This window comes from Magnolia sinica, chromosome 6 (genome assembly GCF_029962835.1).
Source record: "Magnolia sinica isolate HGM2019 chromosome 6, MsV1, whole genome shotgun sequence".
Taxonomy (NCBI): domain Eukaryota; kingdom Viridiplantae; phylum Streptophyta; class Magnoliopsida; order Magnoliales; family Magnoliaceae; genus Magnolia; species Magnolia sinica.
In genome coordinates, this window is record NC_080578.1 from 24,759,436 (window position 1) to 24,777,482 (window position 18,047).

An 18,047-nucleotide genomic window follows, 5' to 3' on the forward strand; every position below is an offset into this window, starting at 1 on the left:
TTTTGACACCATAAAAGTTTTGGATCGAGATGGTTTTTGTTTTTCCCCTTCATCTGGGCCTGTATGAACCAATCAACAGATTGGATGTCAAATAAACAGTACAGTGGGCCTTAGGAGGATTTTAATGATAGATATCCAATTACTAATGTTTTCATGTGGTGTAGTCCACCTGAAATTTATATACCTCTCATTTTTGGAATAAATACCTAAAATGATCTTTAAAAATGGATGAAGGTAATGGATGAAATACATACATCATGGTGGGGCCCACAGAGCACCGACCACCACCCACGGGGCTGGTGTCAGGGGGAGTAGCCAATCCGTTTCCATGAGAATCATGGTCAGCTTCATGCGGACGTTGATGTTCCCACTCTTGTGTTGGTATGGCCCACCTGAGTTTAGGAACGGCCTGATTTTTAAAATCCCTTATTGTCCTATTGTGGTCTTTCAAAACAGATGGACGGAGTGGATTTGTCACGGACATCTCTGTGGACCCCACACAGCCCCGGTCACATTCTCGACTCAATTTGGAAAAAAAAAAAAAAGAGAAGCGTATACAAGCCTCTGAAAACCCCCCCAAAACCTCAGATACTGGCTGAGATGAAGTGAAGATGGAGTCATCTCAGCCAGACGGGAACGACGGGAAAGACTGTCTGAAACTAATGCGGCAGCAGCTCCAGGACGATCTCCTCTCCTTCAAGGACACGCGTCAGCAGATTCAGGACCGGATCGAGAATCGACGGCTCCACCAGCACCACCTCATCTCCTCCCTCCAATCCCTCGTCCCCAACCTCGTTTCCTCGCTCGATCTCTCCCTCCAGCTCATCTCTTCTTTCAACGGCCGATCCTACATTCCAAACCCTAACCATAACCTTATAAATGCCTCCGAAAACCGAACTTTTACCCCTCGCTGCGATCCAAAACTCCAGTCCCTTGCTGCCAAACCCTCGTCCGATCCGCCTCAGCAACCCCGCCGATCCGACGGTGATAAGAAGCCATTGGATGACGATGGAGATGCGGATCCGCTGTCTGTCGTCCGATCCATGGTCGCCTTCTGCCTGCTGGAGCGCGTCCCATTCACGGCAGTCGGCTCGGTCGCGGTGCTCAGGAAGCTGGAGGGCGATCCATCGGCCACGCCGGCGGAGAAGGCGGCGCTCCTTGAGCTTGGTGGGGAGGCCGGTCCCATCTCAGCTGTTGAGATTGCGCTGAGAGCTATTGCAGAGGGGAATGCAGGGGTTGAGTTGGAGGATTTTGGAGTGAGTGGTAAGTCTATGGTTATGGTTTTGGGGATTGATAGGAATCGGCTGGTGAAGGAGCTGCCGGAGAGCTCTCAGCAGCCACCAGAAGGGAGTTTGCGTGATGGAAATCTGGTTCCGCCTCAGGGGGCACCAACAGCTGGGATTGACGTAAATGGAGGTGTTTTTGGGATGGGAGGAGCAATGCCGAGGTTGTCTCAGGAGATGTGGCTTGGTCCTGATCATCATATGTCGGGATTGCCGCCAATGTTTCCGGGATCTCCAGCGCCGGTGATGGGCCCGAGGGGCGGGCAGAGGGTTACAGGCTTGATGGGAATTCCAAGAGTGATTGCGCCTCTCCATAGACCACCTTTGGGACCTACATCAATGGTCAGTCCAAACTCAACGGCTTTGAAGGCAAGCACTGAAGAGGATGACATGAAGGATGTTGAGGCATTGCTGAATAAGAAGACATTCAGGGAGCTGCAGCAGTCAAAGACAGGAGAGGAGCTCCATGATCTTATCCACCGCCCCACTGCCAAAGAAACTGCAGTTGCTGCCAAGGTTTGGACATATTGGGCTCTTGAAATTGTGGTTTTCTGTTGGATCGATGGTATAGCATGGTTATATATGTATATGAATTCATTTTTCTTTTTAGGGAATTATTAAAGAAGAAATGGAAAGAATTAAGTACCTATTGGCATTATCATCATCTTTCCTTATTTCTACTCGTTATTTTGTTCTTGTGTTCCTTGGGCTTTTTTTTTTTTTTTTGTTCAGTTCAAGACCAAGGGTGGTTCTCAGCTGAAGGAGTATTGCCTGAATTTAACAAAGGAAGATTGCCGGCGTCAGAGTGTTTTGTACACTGCATGTGATAAGGTCAGTACCTAGCATGGATTTGTTGGTAATGTGGATAATGTGTTGAAAAAGTCTCAAAACAATATGAACCTCCCTTGCTGTTAAACGGGGGGAAAAAAACGAAGAGGAAAAAATAGAAGGGAAAGAAAGAAAGAAAAAAAGAAAGAGAAAAGCCTCCTTTATGGAGTCCAAATTTCCTGTCCTTGTTACAGTCTATGTATCAGTTCTTTCCTATATTACACAATGTTGATATTCCACATCTTTCAAAAGAAAAAATATTGATATTTCATATTTATCATAGAGTAATCAGTTTGGTGCCTACAACTCTATGGTTCTATGGTTGGCCCTTTACCGACTCATACTTCCAATCTCTTTCAGAATCTTTTTGCTGCCGGACTTGGGCCAGTGTGTAGCCCACTTTGTGCAACCCCTAGCGGGTGGGCCCCACATGACATGCACAGTATGATCCCTCAGGAGCCGCACGAGCTCCCTTTTTGGGAGGAGTTGTGTGGCCCCCTTAGGAATGGATTGTATGTTTTAGTTAGTTTCAAAGTGCTGCTCTCTCCACCATCCTTTTTTATGCAGTGTGACTGTGTGAGAGAGAATAAGAGGAAGAGAGAGAAAGGGAGGAAAGAGGAATAGGTGTGGCCTGTTTGGACAAATGCTGTTCTGCTAATCGAGGATGATTTCCATCTTGTTGCATCTATTTCGTCGGTTTGAGTGGTGAAGCTTCCCATGGTAGTTGAATTTTGGACACCTAGACCTCTCCACTGTTTTAGCTTGGCTTCATGGTCCAATTCTCAATGTTGTTATAGACTTATGGTTGCTTGCATCAAGACACTTCCACATTTTGTTTCACGCCAAACAGTTATCAATTCATTAGTATACCTTTTCCTTTTGCGTACAATTTGGTGAGCAAATTCATACGTACTAGGGCCGAGAACATGGGGTTCCTTGCGTACTTCATCAAGAGATTATACAGCCTCACGTTTTTTTTATTGATTTAATAAATCTTAGTTTATTGAAAAAGTTGTTACATCCTTTTCTATAGGCATCATAATTATTTGATATGTTTTTTGAGATATTATGAGTCATACTATGAACTTTATGAGAGAGTGATTGGGCAAAGATCAAGGCATGAGAACAATGTATCAGAAAATTAATTTGGAATTTGGATTATGGCAAGAAGTAACAATTGATGCTAATTTCCTACTTAGATGGCTGATGCTAGCATATAGGGAGAGGAGGAAGGATCTCCACATGGTGCTTATTGACTTAGAGAGCATAAAATAGGGTCCCTAGAGAGATGATTTGGTCAATGTTGGGAAAGAAAGTAATCTTAAGAGTATTCATTGACATGATTAAGGATATCTACAGGGGAGTAGTAAAAAATATGGGAACCACTAGTGGAGAGACAAGTAAGCTTCCAATTGTTTTAGGCTTACACCAAGGGTTGGTGTTGAGCCTATATCCTTTGCTTTTGTTATGGACGAGTTAACAAGGCATTTACATGAAGAGGTCTCACTGTGCATGTTGATTGCATATGACATGGTTTTGATTGATGAGATGAGGGTGGGGGTAAACGGTATGGAAGCAAGGTATTCCATAACGGTAATGGTGTCTATATTGGTCACCATTGTTACCTTTACAATACGGGCCGTAACAGCCTTTATGGTCTCTCTTTCTCTCTTAATTGAAAAAAACCTGAAAATCTTGTCTGCCCTGTAACGGGCTTTATGGGGGCCATAACAGGCCGTTACGGGGGTTGTAATCACGTTTACGGGTCTTTTTTCCCCCATAATGGCCGTTACAACCCCATAATGTGTAATGGTTGCCACCATTACCTTTACATAACGGACTTTACGGCCTCGTAATGGCCGTTACGACACACCATGGTATGGAGGGAAAGATTTAGAACTAAAAGGTTTCAAAGTTAGTCAAATTAAAATAGAGGATATGGAATGCCGTTTTAATAACAATAGGAGTGGAAATAAGGAATTAGTTGTTTTCTTTGGTGTCACAGTTTGTTCTGCTGAGACCCACTTCATATCACAGTTCGCTGATTCTCACAGTTGATGATCAAGATTGGGGACCGAAGCCGTTCAGATTCGAAATTTCCTGGCTGAAGATAGAAGGCTTTCATCAACTCATCAAAGATTGGTGGACAGGGTTCAAAGTTGAAGGCTTTGCTGGTTTTAGACTCTTCAGAAAGTTGAGATTACTAAAAGACAAGATAAAGGGGTGGAAAGCAACGGAATTGCACAAAAGGGACATGGAAACAAATGAAATCCTTGCTAAGCTGTAGACAATTGATTCAAAAGCCGAAGAAGGTCCTATGTCCACGATAAATTGGAGCAGAAGAGTTCAGCTAGTTCAGAGTTATGCTACTAGGATGCTTGAAGATGAAATCTTATGGAGGCAAACATTGCGGAGTAAATGGATAAAAGAAGAAGATAAAAAGATATTTTCATGGTATAACTAGTGCGTGTGCAAGAATAAATGGGATCAACAACATTGTGGTGAATGGTACCAAAATAGAGGACAAGGAAAAAATTTCAGAAGAGGCAGTTCGCTACTTCAGAAACCTCCTTTAGGGAGAAGACTGGCCTAGGCCAAAGCTAGATCATCTCCATATCGATTGCATCTTTTAAGAGGAGGCCAGTGCTCTTGAGACCCGTTTCTCGATTGAAGAAGTGAAAGGGCGGGAGATAAGGTCCCCGGGCCAGACGAATATCCGATTATCTTCTTTCAATCTTTTTAGAATGTCTTAAAGGGAGATGTAATGGAATTTATAAATGAATTTCACGACAGAGGGCAGATTTCAAAAGATCTAGGGGCTTCCTTTGTAGCGCTTATTCCAAAGAATATGGGAGCAAATTCTCTGAGAGAATATAGATAGATCAGCCTACTCAGTGGGCCCTACAAGATATTAGCCAAAGTTTTGGCATCCCGTCTGAAAGGGGTGATGGGAAAGATTATATCTGATAATCAAAGTGCTTTTAACCGGCAAGACAAATCATAGATAGCGCCCTCACTGCGTTCGAATGTTTGGATTCCAGTAAAAAATCTGACTCAAAGGGCTTCCTCTGTAAGCTTGATCTAGAAAAGGCGTACAATCATGTCGACTGGGGCTTCTTGTAGTATATGCTTCATCGTATGGGTTTTGGGGTCAAGTGGAGAGGTCGGATGGGGGAATGTGTGGGCTCCGCTTATTTCTCGATACTTCTTAACGGATCCCTAAAAGGCTTCTTTAGCAGCTCTAGGGGCCTGTGACAAGGTGATCCGTTATCCCCATTCCTCTTTCTAATTGTTGGGGAAGCCCTATCCAGAATGTTGAGAAAATGTCAAGATGAAGGTACCATCAGCGGCTTCAGAGTGAAAGGTATGGATACAATGATCTCCCACGTTCAGTTTGCAAATGATACGCTTTTTTTCTGTGAAGCAAACCAAGAGGAAGTAAACAACCTGCGTACCACAATTCAGTGCTTTGAGACAGTTTCGGGTCTTAAAGTAAATTTGGAAAAGTCAAAGATGTTTGGAGTGAAGATGGAGGAAAAAGAGATACATGAATTCGCCAACTATTTTGATTGTCCAATGGGAAGTCTCCCGACCACGGTTGTTGGTCTTCCGTTATGTATAGGAAAGGCCCCAAAATCCTTATGGGACAAGGTCATTGATAGGTCCGAGAAGTACCTTGCTAGGTGGAAATGCAGATATTTATCTTTGGGTGGACGCCTCACTTTGATTAAAGCGGCACTTTCGAATCTGCCGTTATATTTCATGTCTCTATTCAAATGCCTGGCTTCGATTCTGTTAACTTTAGAAAGGCTAAGACAAGACTTCCTATGGCAAGGGAAGGAAGAGAAGAAGAAATTCCACCTAGTTGATTGGAAGGAGGTGTGTAAGCATATGCAAGAAGGTGAAGCAAGGGTGAGAGATCTTAAAAGAATGAATTGGGCTCTCTTGGGAAAGTGGATCTGGGGGCTTGGAACTGAAAATGGGTCCCTTTAGAACATGCTAGTTAAGAGTAAGTATGGTTGCTCAAAGGGAGGTTGGTGGACTAAGGACTCGTCTAAGATATAGAGCATCTGCGCTATGGAGAGACATGCTATCTATAAAGGAGGTTCTTAAAAGCACTGGTATTGCTCTAGGAGATGGCAACAATACTTGCTTTTGGGAAGATGTCAGGGTGGGAGAAATTACTTTGAAAGAGGAATTCTCGAGTATATTTCGCCTAGCTCCGAATCAGTCCATTAAGGTAGCGGACTGCTTTTTAGTTGTTGGGGATGAGGTAGTATGGAATCTTATTTGCAGAAGAGACCTCCAGGATTGGGAGATTGAAGACTACATGGCTCTCCTTATCTGCATAAACAATTGTAAGCTGGATCAGAATAAGGAAGATCGCTTAGTATAGAAATTAGACAAATCCAGCATGTTTTCGGTAAAGTCCCTATAGAATTCTATTAGCTGCGCAACTTCCCGTAAAACAGAGCCTTTGACTGACCAAATGTGGAAATTCAAAGTTCCTCTAAAGATAGCGGCATTTGGATGGTTGGTTGGCAAGAAGAAGGTTTTGATAGTCGACAACTTGAGAAAAAGGGGCATGACAATCACAAATGTGTGTCTGTGCTGTATGACAAATGAAGAATCAGTAGACCATCTGTTTATTCACTGCCCACTCATTAATCAAATCTGGCCAGCAATCTTATCCCCCTTTGAAATTTCGTGGTCCTCTCTAAACTCTACAGGATGGTTGCTTAAGGCCTGGCAAGGTGCTAATCTAGAAAAGCATAGAAAGGAGATATGGAGAATGGCCCTCTTGGCTATCTGGTGGTCTGTGTGGGAAGAAAGGAACAGGAGGTGCTTCAGGGACTTCTCAAACTCGGCGGAGACTTGAGTTCTTAGAGTGAAGCATTTGATAGTAGAGTGGGCTTCTAATGTTTGGGCTTCTAATGTTGATCTCCTAAAAGGATGTAATTTGCTTGTTTTAGGCGAGTAATCGGCCTGCTATCTCAGAGGGCTATTTCTCCCTGTTGTTCTCCTTTTGCCTTCTAATAAAGTAATCATTATCTATAAAATAAAATAAAATTAATGTGCGTGTCTTTTTACCACAGAAACCATTAATGCCCCCTCATATTGTTTTTTGACTTGGCTGATATGTCCTTGTCTTCCAATACTCAGATCATTGGTTGGGAGCCATCTTTCTTTGAGACGGTTGTCCACTGAAGTTCCTACCCGCTATTCTAATTGAAGAACTTGTGAAACTGCCTTAGATAGGCTGGATCAACTCCCATTCTGGGGCGTTGACATTTGGCATATAGCCTTGCTGCTCCTATATTCTGTTGGCCAGTTATATGATGAACTTCCCACTATTTTGATCTGAAGTGTCATCTCTGCATCATTAAATATAAGTTGCTTTAGTTCTTTAGCTTGGTGATATGGAGCCCTATCTCTCAGTCTCAGCATACTGTACCTAGAAAGAAACAAATACAATATGATAGCTAACTTGTTCGGTGATTATGGACATAATTCTCCTCTTACTCTTTTTATATAACCTAGTTGACTTGTTCGGTGATTATGGACATAATTCTCCTTTACTCCTTTTATATAACCTGGCTGTAGAATTTCTCTTTTCGCCAAAATTAGCATTGGGCATCGTCTCATTGAAGCATTTTGATCATTCAGGTTCATTTTCGACGCATAATTGCTCCACACACTGATATCAGTCTAGGTGACTGCTCATTTCTGGACACTTGTCGTCACATGAAGGTAAGTTTATGCGCTCTCTCTCTCTCTCTCTCTCTCTCTCTCTCTCTCTCTGTGCTTATGATTCACATGGATTCTTGTTCCATGGACAGACTTGCAAGTATGTTCACTACGAGCTTGATCCAACCCCAGATATGCCTGTGATGGGGGCTACACCCCCACCAAAGCCAATAAAGTCTCGGCGTGCTGAATACTGTTCGGAAGTGGAGCTTGGTGAGGCTCAATGGATTAACTGCGATATTCGCACATTTAGAATGGACATTTTAGGGCAATTTGGAGTTATCATGGCAGATCCACCATGGGATATTCATATGGAATTGCCATATGGTACAATGGCTGATGATGAAATGCAGAATCTTAACGTTCCGGCATTGCAGACTGATGGACTGATTTTTCTTTGGGTCACTGGACGTGCAATGGAACTGGGGCGAGAGTGGTAAGGGTTTCTCCTCAACTATCCTCTTGAAAAGAAAAGAAAAGAAAAAAAAATATACTGTTGAACTAAATCTTGATTTGGTGACCTGTGTATATTTATTTATTTTGAAATGATAAACACTTTATTAGAAAAGGGCTGAACCAAAAGAATAAAAAGAAAAAGAAAAAGAAAAACAATAGAAACCAATTACAACTCTGGCCACATAGCAAGAAACTGATCAATCACTATTGCATTAGATGCCTGCGCCCATTCCATTACATTCAATTTCGCCCTATTCAAGACTTTCAAAAGTGGACCCATTCGATTCCTGAAACAGCGATAGTTTCTTCCCAAACCAAAGATGCCAAACTCGCTTTCCAACTTTACCTTTGTCCCCTCCATGCCAAAGCTAAGAAAAATTGATCATTTGAGTTTGGAACGACCAATGCAACTCCAAACAAGATAAAGAAACTATCCCAAATCTTTATGGTGAAAGGACAATGGATGAAGAGATGGTCGACTGACTCCTCATCGTGATAGCACATTAAACATGCATTTGGAATAATCATTTGACGCTCGCATAAATTGTCAACCATGAGAACTTTATTCTTTCTCACTAGCTAGGCAAAAGCTGTCACCTTTGAAGGAGCACCATAATGCCAAGCATGGGCTGTATGACACTCTACTTGCTCGCTATGCTGTCAATCATCATGTAAAAGGATTTAACCAAAAACTTTCCTGACTTTTCTTTCAACCATACCATAGAATCTGATTTGGATCTAAGCGGATGGTTATTAGATAGCACTTCTAGCAATTTGACTAAATCTTCCACCTCTGCATCTTTCAAATTTCTTCTACAAGGAACCCAAATAATTTCCTATCCAAGAATAGAGTAACATCGATCTGTTGAGATATTTGGTTCTAATGAAATACTTGCTAAACAAGGAAACTTCACATTTAGCTTCTGATTACCAATCTAAACATCATCCCAAAATTGAATCTTCTTACCATCACCTAGTGAAAAATTCACCCCTTCCCATACCTTAATATTCAACGAATTCACCGATTTCCAAAGTGGTGAGGCCCTATGCAAAGAAGAAGAGTTTGTCCATCTACCCCCTCCCTCTACCCCATACTTTCTACCCGACAATTCTCTCCAAAAACTACCCTTTACCCCAAACCTCCAAATCTTCTTTCCCAACAAAGCCAAATTCACAATCTCCAAACTCCTTAAACCTGCACCCCCTTGGACCAACGGTTTACATACTTCATCCCACTTCAATAAATGGAATTTCTGATTATCTTCTCCCCCCTTCCACAGAAAATCTCACCTAATCTTTTCTGATTTGACCACAACTGATTTTGGGTGTTTGAAGGTTGACATAAAGTAAATTGGAAGATTAGACATGAACCACTTAATTAATATTAACCTACCTCCAAGGAATGCTTGTCCTTCCAGCTTGACAATTTTCTTTCTAATCTTTCTATCACTTTATCCCATAAATGTTTGGCTGGTTTACTTATACATAAGGGAAGACTGAGGTATGAAGATGGCAAAGAACCCGTCCTACATCCAAAGAGTGCTGCAAACTCCTCAGTTTCATCCTTAGAAAGATCCCCACCCCAACAATTCGCTTTTGCCGATGTTAACCTTTAATCTCAAGACTGCCTTAAAGCATGTTATAATCATCCAGAAATTATCCACTTTTGATTCACTTGCCTCACATAAAAGCAATGTGTCATCTGCATACTGAAAATGAGATATATGAAAATTTAAATTATCCACCTGAAATCCTTCCACCAAAGCTTCCACAACTCCTTGTTCTAACATTCAACTCAACGCCTCCATCACCACCACAAATAAATAAGGAGATAATGGATCTCCTTGCTGCGAATCTCTAGAACCTGAGAAATACCCTTTCGGTGCTCCATTTACCAACACCAAATATTTATACATGCTAGGTTGATTTAAGTGGCGGTTATTTTTCTTGAAGCTAAAGGAGCATTTATTGAGTTACATGTTTGAATCACCCTTGATTGAGACGTATATTTTGGTAGATTATCTACTGCGGATAAGCTTGATAGACTCTCTAGGGAAGAGTTGCAACCCATTGTTTTAGCTCTTTATATAGACTGTGGAGTTTTATAGTCACCTTTAAATAAAAAAAAAAGAAAAAGTGATAGTCTAATAGGTACTTGCTTTTAGTTTACTTTCTTGGTCTTAGTTCAGAGTCTCTGTGTCTCATTTCTCAAATAAGTGGGGGGAGATTTGTCCTAAGATTATGTGGGAAAATTCCTCTTTAAGTTGTTTTTATTCTCAGATCTATTATTCTAGTTGTTCTTATGCTTACATACATTTTAAAGTGTCTGTCACAGTTTAGAACTTTGGGGATACAAACGCATTGAGGAGCTCATTTGGGTGAAGACCAATCAACTTCAACGAATTATTAGAACAGGACGCACAGGCCATTGGCTGAACCACAGTAAAGAGCATTGCCTTGTTGGAATAAAGGGGAATCCAGAGGTGAACAGGAACATCGATACCGATGTCATTGTTGCAGAGGTCCAAGAGACAAGCCATAAACCAGACGAGGTATCCAGGATGTGTATTTCTTTTTTACTTGACTTATTCAAGTTCTTTCATTTCATTTATGTTTCATAGCACATCAATGGCCATAGTAAGTTCTTTAACTTTTCTTATTACACCTGTTAGTTATTGCTGGAGGCTGTTTGGATTGCAGGAAAAGAAAAGAAAATAAAAGAATTGAAAAATGTGATAATTACCTAATAACTACTTCTTTTGTGTTGTTTGGATAGTGAACAAAAGGTAGATTCCACAATGCAATCATTAAGACTTTTTTATTAGGGTTTTCTGGCACAAGAAACTAGGTGACCGTCGTGAGAGGAATGTGAGATTGCCATCTTGCTACCAACGAAGACACCTAAAAATGGAATCCATGTTTCAATAGTGCTCTTGGAAATAATGATAATTGTTACAATTTCTTCTTTCCCTGCAATCCAAATAGATCCTTGTGTTTTCCTTATGAGTAGTTACTAAGAATGTTGTTGAAGCTATTTTCCTAATAATGCCATGATAAAAACACAATTGGGAGATTAGAGGCTCTCTGCTGCTCTTTGTGCTGTATTGAAAGATGCTGCTGTCTCAACAAATTAGCTTCTCATTCTTATGTTTTTTAACAGGATAATTTTTCTCCCACATCTGGCACAATTTCATGCTTCTGAGTTGTCAGATGTGTACTTCAGAATAGACATACTTACTGTATCATTTCCATGAAGTGGTCTTCACTTGCACAAATCAGTCTTTGCAGAGTAATGGATTAGTACCAAGAAAGTACACACTTCGTCACTTGCGTCTATTGTTTCACGATTCTTATATTTGATTTTTTTAATCAATTCTTATCTCTGTTTAAATTTGCACATCCGGTCTGAAAACATGCAAATGTTGCTATTAAAAAAATGTCCACTGTCATTCCAAACGACAGCTTCATGGGAGATGATCAATGCCCCATAAAGTATGACTTAAAGTTATCTACTGTTATGTTACCAATAGTGAAGAGTTTGTCAAGCTTCATGAAGCTGATTTCTGATGAAGCTCAGTGTGACAAATATTGCCCTGTTTTTTGAAATATCGTGATAGATACACCAAACAATATATATTTATTTTTGAAAGGCAATGAGATTTTATTCAAAAAGGCCCAAAGGCAAGAGAATACAAGGACCACAGCCGGCAAAAATCCCAGCACCAAATAATATTGTCATGAGAATAGTAAAATATCAATTTTGTTTTGTGATAATATCGCTATATTAATGGGGGAATAGTAAAAAACTAAAGGAATTTCTTATATAAATATATATTTAAAATTTAAAATTATTTATTTATTTACAATAAATTTTTTTAGATTTTTAGATTTTTTTTTTTGGCAAGATTTCCTTATTATGTCCCGAGAAAAACCTCAAAATTTGAAAATCCCCCAAGAAATTTCCGGGCTTGGAAAGTGCTAAGAATGAGATATATCACTACGATGAGGCCAGCCTTTGATTTGGCAACTGGCTGAATCCTTTCCTATTCATCTCATGGTCAGAACTGCTCACGGAAAAAACCAGTAGATGAATTTTCTAATTTAGTATGACAATTATCAATTGGATTGCACATTTTGGCTGCTGAAATATGTAGTTCAATGTCATTTTTCTATGGGATTTCCCTCTTGGGAATCAAACAGTAGTCCTCGGAGACAACACACATGCCTGCACATTTGAAAAGCGTGGCCGCTGAGTACTGACACAATAATTTGGTCACCAATAGTATTATTATTTATTTTCAATGTTTCTTATTGTAGAGATATGCTGACTTTTGTGTATTTTTCACAATCGACGAATTTTTAATGCACAGATTTTTCTCTAGACGATCTTTTTCTCATGCATACATGTTCAATCATGTAAGGATCTTCTGGTATTGACGCAGCAATGCCCCCAAAGTGCCATGTAAATGTTAGTATTTTGTGCCCGAAAAAGGCAATGTTGGTCTTGTGTGGATATGTTAGTTATGCCACAACTAATATGTGGATTTACCTTAACTGTTTATGTATTAATGGTTTAAAGGAGATGGTTTCTTCTGTTGTCGTTGGGAACTTAAGTTTGGACATACTGGCCACTGGTCAAGGGAGAATTGTGTTGCATGGATCTCAGTACCCCATTAGCCCATGACCAACCAGTAACTTTTGGATGAACTTGTGGTTATTTTTATGTGGTCATCTTGTGTAAGGGAACTGATGGTGATTTAGGATGGAAAGTGTCCACCATCGAGTTCATTGATGAGTTAGAACCATTGCCCTACCCCACATAGGACTGTGAATGTTCATGGATATGGGATCTGATTATTCGACCCTTTTGGGCACGTACATTGGAGGATCGCTTCAAGTTGTTTTTAGTTGGGCAAGACACTTTGTCTTAACTAGGAACACTTTTAAGGTCAACTCAAAAGTGCTTTGGCCCTTACAAGGTCAACTCAATGGCTCATATGTGGGGATGGGTGGGTGCATGAAATAGTATACTGTTGAGGTCCAGATGATCCAACTAGTGATCCACTGGTTGACTAGGAACACTTTTATGGCTTAGATCTTGGTGATCGGATTATCCATCAAGTTGTTTTTAGCTGGGCACGACACTCAAAATGGTTTTAAATGTTTTGATAAATGTTTTCAATTGTTGATCTTTTGTCTTAACTATCAAAAAGGGCTTCAATCGTACTTGATGGATATCCATTGGTTAAGATCTTGTGGTCTACTAATTGATTTGCATGAGTATTGGATCGAGGGTGGATGACCATAGTTACTTGAAGGATTGAGTCAATTTGGGTGCATGGATAGAAAGGATGTACAAACTTTTGATGTAGTAGGGCATACAGAAGTCTGTGTGGTGAGGTTTACTGTACTAGTGCATCCCTCTTAAACCCTAACTCATAAATTGATCTTGACCATCCTTAATCCCCTTAGGGCACGACTACTAGCGAGAAAGGAGAAAGTGGAAAGGCAAACACCCCCCGCCCCCACTTCCGTTCTTATCAACTGGTTGTCTCTCATAGGGAATTGAAGGAAGATGTGTAATCCTATCAATTCATCAATGGCCAGCAAGTATGATGGTCCCAGTGATGATCCTACACGTACTTACATGTGTATCTCACAAGTTGATTTGGAAAAAACCTCATGAATTGATTTGTGTAACAATTTGCAGCAATAGCATTTGCATATTTAGTGTTTTTTTTTTTTTCCTTCCAGTCATAGATGATTGTATCATGAGGCAAAACAGAGTAGATTTCATGCAAAATAGAAAACTAAACTGCTCATACTGCAGATGTATCCAATGCTGGAGAGGATAAGTCCAAGGACTAGGAAGCTGGAATTGTTTGCTCGAATGCACAACACGCATGCTGGGTAGGTGTTTGTGGCCTTCACTGCTTCTTTCTATTTTGAATTTGAATTTTCCATGTGTATACAATGCTCTAAGCATACAATTTCCTCGTCTCTAAATATTTCCCACTCAAATCTATAGTTTCCACTTCTGCTTCTACAATGGTGTCTTTAATTTCATTGGCTTTTCTTGGTTTTGCTGACTGATCACTTTCTCAGGTGGATGTCACTTGGTAATCAGCTGAATGGCGTGAGGTTAGTCGATGAAGGACTGTGAGCAAGGTTCAAAGCTGCTTATCCAGATGTGGAGGTACAACCCTCTTCCCCTCCCAGGGCTGCAGCCATGGACGTTGATTTGAATGTCACTCAAATGAGGGGTCCATTCGTAGGGATGGAAATGAAGTTTGGGGACCCCTCACCTACTGAAGGATATGCATCTGAAGAGAAGCTGACCATGGTCCCTGATGTTGAAATGGCTGGTTGATTCAGCCATCTTTTTTGTAAGGTAGTGGTAGTCATTATTGTTGCCATTAGTTGACAATGGTGGTATTCTCTGTACAGTAACTAGAGTTGCATTGAGATAAAAGATAGATTGTTATTGTGTTGATCTCTCTGTCTGTGGCATTTGTTCTGGATGCTCTGCTGCCCTGGTGCATGTTGCTTGATTACTCAAATGTATTTATTTGTTTAGAAACATCAAAAAGAACTTTGCAGGGTACCATGCATCACCACCCAGATCAAAATTGCTGGCATTTCAAGTCAGACCCGAAACATCAGCAACTGTGATTTTGGTTCCCATCCTTTTGCATCACCATCTGTTCTGCCAAACTATCCACCCGACTTGCAATTTGGGGAACATGAGAAAATTACCCATGAATTTTCCCATTCAAGTTGGACAGACAATAACGACAGATAGTTTTCAATATTTCCCCATTTTTTGTGGGTCCATTGCAAAATGGATGGGAAGTTGCGGCCAGCACCCATGCCACCTTATCAAGTACTTTGTTCTGTATGGCGGGCCAAACATAGCTGGAGTCGTGTGCTGGTTTGTAATGCCTGAACAGAGTCAACATCCCTCTCTTTTTCAGTTCCTTTGCACTACGTCCTCCTGTCGGCCACCTAATTAATTAACACTTAAACATGTATTTACCACCATCTCTTGCTCGGGTGGTAGGCTCTCAGGAGTTTGGACACCTGGTCAAGGGTTCGAGCATCCATGGGTGGTGAAATCCCACTACAGCGTGAGTGTGTGGGGGTGTGTGTGTGCGTGCGTTTAAAAAAAAAAGAAAAAAGAAAAGAAAGGTAAGAGTGCCTAGTCATGTTTTACGCATCAACGGTGGGATAGAGTGCCTATGTAAATGTTTTTTATTTTTTATTTTTAAAAAAAAAAAAAAAAGAAAGAAAGAAAAGGATAGAGTGCCTCCATGCGGGTTGCATGTGGCCCCAAATATCCCCTGATTTTGTATGGCAGCTATTTTTCGTGGGTTTGCAGGCTGTAACTTTGGGAAAAGGGAAAGTGGGAACAAGGAAAGAGATGGCTTTGTCTGAATTTGTAATTTCGAAGTTCTATCTCTTTCGAGCTTTCTCTCATCTTCCAAAGTGATAGCACATAAACAAGCAATAAACATGTCTCTTTTTTCGAATAAACATCTCTTATTATCTTAAACTAAGAAAAGAATAACACGACCGTTCACCTACGAAATACAACATCATGAAAATAATCACCAAAACAGCCTCAATTTCCTATATATACTCTTCAAGTTCGTAGAACTGCCCAATCAGATCTGACGTTCTCTGAATTCTCTCTAAATGCAGCGGAGTAGTATAATCATCGCAGATCCAATAGTAATATCTCTAAATGCAGCTGAGTAGTATAATCATAGCTGATCCGATAGCAATTGTAACCAAACTCGAAATGCTATGTAACATAGCTGAAGATGCCGGGATTGAGCCGAAGACGTTAGAGTAAGAAGGTGAATTTGCAGGCAGCATGGTGGGTGCATATGAGGGAGAGAAAGAACCATTTGTGGGAAACACAGAAACTTCAAGCTTCTGTGACTCTTCGCAATGCCCAGGTGCTCCACTGGTGAAATAAAACTTCCCTAATGAAGTAATATTAAAAACCGAATTGCCATCATCCATGTGCAGAATGGGATCTGATATGTTGCAGGCACTGAAAGCTTGCTCTGTCACTTGAATTACAGAATCTTGGCTAGGTGGATAAAGAAACACTGCAAAAAAAAAAAAAAAAAAAAAAAAAAAAAAAAAAAAAAAAAAAAAAAAAAGAAAAAAGAAAAAAGAAAGATGATGAGATTAATCAAGTTATGGAAAGGATCTTTTGGATTTTCAGTTTTGGGAGAAAAAAAGAGGCATAAACAGCAATCTGAAGCACTGATACAATTAGAAAATAGAGGCATCAATAGAGGAGAGAAATGGGCATTCCTTTTTATACTTGGTGGGAAAAGAAGCACTATAAAACCATATATATATATCATGATAGGAAATGGGTCTTTTGTATCTTTGTTTTCTTTTGCATTATGGAAAGGTTGAGAAAGAAACTTACTGAGAGAGTCTCCAATCTGGAAGTTGTGTTTCTTGGACCAGTTGGTGTAGATTTGCCGATTCGAGGAAGTGGGCATTCCCCATGCATCCAAATCTCCTACCTTGTATTGAATGCAGAGGACTTTGGTCTGAAGGAGAAGAAGGAAATGGAATGCTGACAAGAGCTGGTATTTTGGGTTTGTAAGAGGAGCCATTTCCATCAGTCTTTCTCTATCTAAGAGTTGGGAAATGGAGGAGATGTTATTGGTCTAGACAGAGATTGGTTCGTGATGGGAATGACATAAAGTCCAATGAGGAATTGTATTAATATACATGGTTCTGTATCTTTCAACAGTGTACACAGGATCTTTCTTCTTACAAGTGGGGCCCATGTTTTAATAATCTGGACCATTGGTCTGTTGATTTCCACCATTGATGGAGGATATTCCCAAAATCTACTAGATTGAAGCTCCCAGTGACTAATTTTATGGAAGCTTTAATGTTGGATGTGAAGGCCAGGAATCGGCGGTGTAGATTTTCATGGAGAGGAGATGTTTGAGGTATACTCCATCCATGGTGGGACACAAGAGATCAATGGTTTAGATTACCAATTAATGTGACATTTGTATGGAGAATGGTGCTGTCTATGTATTGTATTATTCCTTGGTGGAGGATTCCCTCAATACAGTTCTTCTTTTGTGATAATTCCTGAAGAGTGAAGACCCCTGATCTCGGACAGGGATTGCGGAGTGTAGCACACAGCACCCACGTCGGTACTTTGTGATAATGAAAAACCTCTGTGGGCCCACCATGATGTATGTGCTTTATTCACGCGGTACATCCATTTTTGCAGCTCATTTTAGGGCATGAACCCAAAAAATGAGGCAGATCTAAATCTCAGGTGGACCACACCAGGGGAAACAGTGTACCTTGAACGGCCACAGTTAAAAACTTCTTTCGGGCTACAAAATTTTTGGATCAAGATAATATTTGTGTTTTCCCTTCATCCAGGTCTGTCTGATCTAATCAACTGGTTGGATGGCAAATAGACATTACACTGGGACCCAAGAAGTTTTTAATGGTGGGCGTTCAATCACCATTGTTTTCTGTGGTGTGGTCCATCTGAAATTTGGATCTGCCTCAGTTTTAGGCTCATACCTTAAAATAAGATGGAAAAATGGATGGACGGCATGGATAAAACACAAACATCACGGTGGAGCCCACAGCTTTTCCGGTAGCACACAGAACCTACGTTGGTGCTTTGTGCTACACTACGCAATCCGAGTCCATTGATCTGCAATCCCA

At 40.6% G+C, this 18,047-nt stretch overlaps 2 protein-coding genes across 2 annotated transcripts; one reads left to right on the top strand and one right to left on the bottom strand.

The window, feature by feature from the left end:
- Positions 1–568: 568 nt before the first annotated feature.
- LOC131248565 (probable N6-adenosine-methyltransferase MT-A70-like) lies at positions 569–14,808 on the top strand. The gene is made up of 7 exons (XM_058248905.1): positions 569–1,799; positions 2,016–2,114; positions 7,779–7,862; positions 7,952–8,295; positions 10,651–10,867; positions 14,146–14,225; positions 14,421–14,808. The coding sequence occupies exons 1-7, from the start codon at positions 612–614 to the stop codon at positions 14,476–14,478; spliced, it is 2,070 nt and encodes a 689-aa protein (XP_058104888.1). The 5' UTR covers positions 569–611; the 3' UTR covers positions 14,479–14,808.
- Positions 14,809–15,720: 912 nt separating this feature from the next.
- LOC131249927 (early nodulin-like protein 8) lies at positions 15,721–17,027 on the bottom strand. Its single transcript, XM_058250661.1, has 2 exons — positions 16,765–17,027; positions 15,721–16,432 (listed from the first exon to the last, which is right to left on the bottom strand). The coding sequence occupies exons 1-2, from the start codon at positions 16,961–16,963 to the stop codon at positions 16,056–16,058; spliced, it is 576 nt and encodes a 191-aa protein (XP_058106644.1). The 5' UTR covers positions 16,964–17,027; the 3' UTR covers positions 15,721–16,055.
- Positions 17,028–18,047: the final 1,020 nt, after the last annotated feature.

Bases quoted from the DNA above. Each gene is read 5' to 3' on its own strand.
- LOC131248565 (XM_058248905.1), top strand. From the start codon at position 612: ATGGAGTCATCTCAGCCAGACGGGAACGACGGGAAAGACTGTCTGAAA. The intron at 7,863-7,951 runs GTAAGTTTATGC...TTCCATGGACAG, and splicing joins ACACTTGTCGTCACATGAAG to ACTTGCAAGTATGTTCACTA. The intron at 10,868-14,145 runs GTATCCAGGATG...CTCATACTGCAG, and splicing joins CAAGCCATAAACCAGACGAG to ATGTATCCAATGCTGGAGAG.
- LOC131249927 (XM_058250661.1), bottom strand. From the start codon at position 16,963: ATGGAAATGGCTCCTCTTACAAACCCAAAATACCAGCTCTTGTCAGCA. The intron at 16,433-16,764 runs GTAAGTTTCTTT...TTTTTTTTGCAG, and splicing joins CCAGATTGGAGACTCTCTCA to TGTTTCTTTATCCACCTAGC.